This window comes from Panthera leo, chromosome B4, assembly GCF_018350215.1.
Source record: "Panthera leo isolate Ple1 chromosome B4, P.leo_Ple1_pat1.1, whole genome shotgun sequence".
Classification (NCBI taxonomy): Eukaryota; Metazoa; Chordata; class Mammalia; order Carnivora; family Felidae; genus Panthera; species Panthera leo.
This window is the reverse complement of record NC_056685.1, coordinates 79,647,542-79,651,828: the sequence shown is the minus strand read 5'-3', so window position 1 is coordinate 79,651,828 and position 4,287 is coordinate 79,647,542. Positions and strand designations below refer to the sequence as shown.

Sequence of the window (4,287 nt, the reverse complement as noted above, 5' to 3'; positions counted from 1 at the left end):
TCAAGTGGGGTTAATCCTGCATGCATGGTGGATCCCATAGCCAAAGTAGATAGCAAACCCAATCAGCATCCAGACACCAAAGAGGGCCCAGGTGCCAAGTGTCAGCTGCATCATAAGGTAAACATTCATAAAGACGCTCATTATTGGGAGGAAAGGCAGAGCAGGGACCTTAAAGTAAAGGAGAGTGGGGCTCTGTGGCTGTCTCCAGATGACCCCAGTGATCCCAGTGATGAGAATCAGGAGTAGCACAACCACTATAATCAACAGTGGGTTTTCGAAAAGCAGTAGAACTGGCCACTGGACCAGCACCAAGCAAAGAAGAAGGAGGAGCAGAGCAACCAGTGAGAAGCAAACATAGACAACCCGGCCAGAGAGTGGAGTGGGGGTGGAGCTGCCTGGACAAAATAGTCTCCACAGAGTCAGCTTCTCTGCTGCAGGCCCATTCTCCTCCTGTGCCTCTGCTTCATTTTCTTCATCATTCAATTCAGGCTGATACCTGACAATGAGAATACAAACAGCCACCAGGGAGTAAGTAAGCAGGGTCCCAAATGACATGAGGTCCACAAGATCAGTGAGTCTAAAGAAGGATGTCATCAACGCTGTGATAATGCCCGAGACCACAGTGGCCACAATGGGGATGCTTGTTTTGGAGTCTATCCTGGCAAGGACACCGAACAGGAGGCCATCATCTGCCATCACGAAGGTCATCCAACGAAGGAGAAACATAGAGTCCAAGATGCTGGTAGAAAGAGCACAGAGGGCTCCAATAGCCACGACATAGCGGGCAGGGGCCCAGCCAATATGGAGAAATGCCTCAGGCAAGGGGCTCCCAGGTTGAAGCTGGTAGTAAGGCACCATAAGTGTAAGTGCTGAAGAGACCCCAAAATACACCAAAAAGCAGATGAACACTGAAATCACAATGCCCATGGGGACAGAACGCTGGAGATTTTGGGCTTCTTCGGCAATGGTAACAACACTGTCGAAACCAGTAAATGCATAGAAACAGGTCGCTGCTCCACGGAGAATCCCCTGGAAACCGAAAGGCACAAATCCTCCATAGCCCAGAGGGCCCAAGGGAGAAGTGTCATTGAGTCTAAACATGGTCATTATGTAGTCCTCTTCTGTAAGCCACCAGTTGTGCAGTTTCCCCTTAAGAAAGCCAGAGATGATGACAAAACCAAGAACCAAAACATTCACCACTGTGAACACTGTAGTAACTAAGACAAACTCACTAGCCCTGACAGCCAGCAGTCCGGTGAATAACAACATCAGGCCCATGGCAAAGAAGTCTGGATATTCTGCAAAGACATGGGGAATATTCAGTGGGATGCTCTCATGCAAGGTCTGAGAGATCTGGTTCCCAATCAGGTTGTCAAAAGCTAAGCTCCAGGCCCGGGCCACACTGGCTGCACCAGTAACATAGGAGAGGATGAGGTTCCAGCCAGTGATGAAAGCCCAGAGTTCACCTACAGTGACATAGTTGTACAGATATGCAGAAGCAGAATGGGGAACCCGGGCGCTAAACTCTGCATAGCACAGAGCAGCCAACACAGAAGACAGGGCGGCCACCAAAAAGCAGATCACAATGGATGGTCCTGCTTTATCACTGGCTACCTCACCAGCCAGGACATACACACCTGCACCCACTGTGTTGACCACACCCAAGGCCACTATATCCAGAGTGCTCAGCCTTCCGGCAGTGGAAATCTTAGCCACGTATTGCTCCAGCGTATGTCTCCGTACCAGCTTTTGACCAAATCTGCGAAGTGCCTGATACAACATCCTAGCTGGAATTGAAGAGGGTTCTAGGATCAAGCCCAGTGAGCAGAGAGTCTCAGATTGGGTTCAGTGAGGCTGAGTTAAGCCGAGTTGAGTTGAGGCTGCCGAGTTCGGGTGCTCAGGTTTCAAAGCTGCTGCTTCGTATTTCATCTTATATGTGCTATCCCTCCATAATGCCTAAGACATAATAAACAATAGATATTTACTGAACCCATATTCAACCAACCAACCAAAGCTCAGAAGTCACATGTCACCTGTTGCAGCCCCAAATCACAGAAATTGACACCAGAGGACACTCCAGAAAAATCAGCCCTGCTTTCCCCCCAGAAAAAGTGCCAAATACCTCCCAACATTCTGCTTTTTTACGCACCACATGACATAATCCCATTTGGGTTCGTCTAACTCATGTAGCTTCATGTACTAATTAAGCTGTAAGACACAACAGGGCATGAATTTATTGTGCAATAATTCACACGCGGGATGTTTGCGCAGTGCTTGGGCGTGAGTTATGACACATTAATTCACGGCCTAGAGGGCCTCATTGCAATTACAGAACCATTTTTTAAATATCATCTGAGTTTAAAATACAAATATTGGTCCCCCAGTCTTAACACCCTTAGCCCCAAAATCAGCTAGCCAAGGTCAGACATCACTTTGGTTTCCTTTCTCCTCATTCTGCATCACCCATTTAGCTGTACTGATGGAAAAGAAAGTACAGTCCAACCCTTGGCTTTACCTACCTAGGCCCACAGAGGCGCTGTGAGAAGAGAGGAAGTGGGAGAAAGGAGCAGGGCCTTTATAACTACCTGTAAGAATGAGAGGAACAGTCTGTCGGGCAAAGAAACACTGGAGAAATGAGTGTAGCAGCCAACAAGGGTCCATTACTAAGAAGGGAGAAGAACCAGAAAGGCCATTTTATGAATTCTGACATTCAATATACTTCACCCAAAGCAACCAGGCAAAATTCACTACAATTTTTATGTCCACAGTTATGAGAGTGTGATGGGTAAGGAGAAAGAAATAAGTCACCTAGCTCAGTAGCTCACAACCAAAACAATTCTTTCTGTCTCCTCCCTCTCTGGGTTCCGGGAGAGAAGGTGAGCTCACTTCTGCAGACGACTCTCCTCTCTGGCCACCCCGTGCTCTATAAACACATCCGTGATGTCAGCCGCCAGCCACCTGGAGAATCTGCCCTGCTCTGTGAGCTTGTATTAAAACACTCACTTATAACTCCCTATTAATTTTTCACGAGGAGTTATTTTTAACTCGCTCAAACCATTGTCTGAATATGCCAAATATATTTTCTTAATGAACGAACCCGGCGTGTGGTTCCTCCTTCCTCTACTCCCCTGCTGCTATTCAAATGGTCCCCTCCTCATGGGGAGCAAGGCTTTGGATGAACAATTCACAGCAATGCCCCGGAAATGAGTAGTGGAGAACAGAGAAAACAAAGTCACACAGCCCCCATTCTCCTCCCTACTCAGGCTTTGGTTTTGAAAGAATTTTAGGGAGTATTGTCAGGGGGTTTCAAAGACAAAAGGATCAAGTCAAATTTGAAAATTCTTCTCTAAAGATTATCAAAAGGAACCCTTAGATTATTGGGTCAGCCCTTCCATCTACAAATCCATCAAGATTCCTTATTTGCCACCCACCAGTTCCGATGTTCTGATTTACTAACAAGCATACGAGATAGACAAGGAGGTCTATTCTTAACTCACGGAACCTTTATACACTATAAATGTGATTGAGGTGTCCCCACCCCACCCCCAGGCTTCAAACCCTTCAGTGATTCCCTACTGCCCTTCCTTCATAACCTGACCTGTTTTTATTCCTCTAGCTTCATCCCCTGCACAGTTCATGTTCCAGCTGCGAAATTCTACACTCATTCTGTTCCCTTGCTTCTAATGCCCTCTTTGCCCCCTTCATTAGCTAAGCCCTCCTTATCTTTCAATTCCCAGCTCAGAAGTTGCTTCCCCAGGAAGGCTTCCCTGACCCTTATGCTGCCCTTTCTGTGTACTGTCATAGCACCCGGGCTTACCTCATTTGTCACTTATCCTAATATATCAAAATTCCAGTTCAACTACCTGTCTCCTTCTCCTCCTCCTCCTCCTCCTCCTCCTCCTCCTCCTCCTCCTGCTCCTCCTTCTCCTCCTCCTCCTAACTGTGAGTTTGGTGCTTAATAAATATTTGTTGAACAAATGTACACACAGAGAAGAGAAACCTGCAAGAGCACATAATCCAGAATATCCTATCTACTTGACTTTGAGATACATACCTTGCAACCAAGCAACCTTATAAACCTGGCTCAGGTAAATATATAAATGGCATTACCCTCCTTGTAGAAGGCAATCAAAATGAAAAGTGTGAAGGGAAAACCAACTGTGATAAAACCTTGACCACAGATCATTCATGGCAGGTATAAGCCATACATAGGTGATAAAACATTGTCTGCCTTTGAGGACACTTGTTTTAAAAATATCAGGCTGCCTTGGGTTACAGGCAATGAAC

At 46.5% G+C, this 4,287-nt stretch overlaps 1 protein-coding gene across 1 annotated transcript; it reads right to left on the bottom strand.

The window, feature by feature from the left end:
• On the bottom strand, nt 1-1,782 carry LOC122225394 (cationic amino acid transporter 3-like). Its single transcript, XM_042948305.1, has one exon. It carries the CDS (start codon nt 1,780-1,782, stop codon nt 1-3), a length of 1,782 nt encoding a protein of 593 aa, XP_042804239.1.
• Between the last annotated feature and the right edge of the window lie 2,505 nt (nt 1,783-4,287).

Bases quoted from the DNA above. Each gene is read 5' to 3' on its own strand.
- LOC122225394 (XM_042948305.1), bottom strand. From the start codon at position 1,782: ATGTTGTATCAGGCACTTCGCAGATTTGGTCAAAAGCTGGTACGGAGA.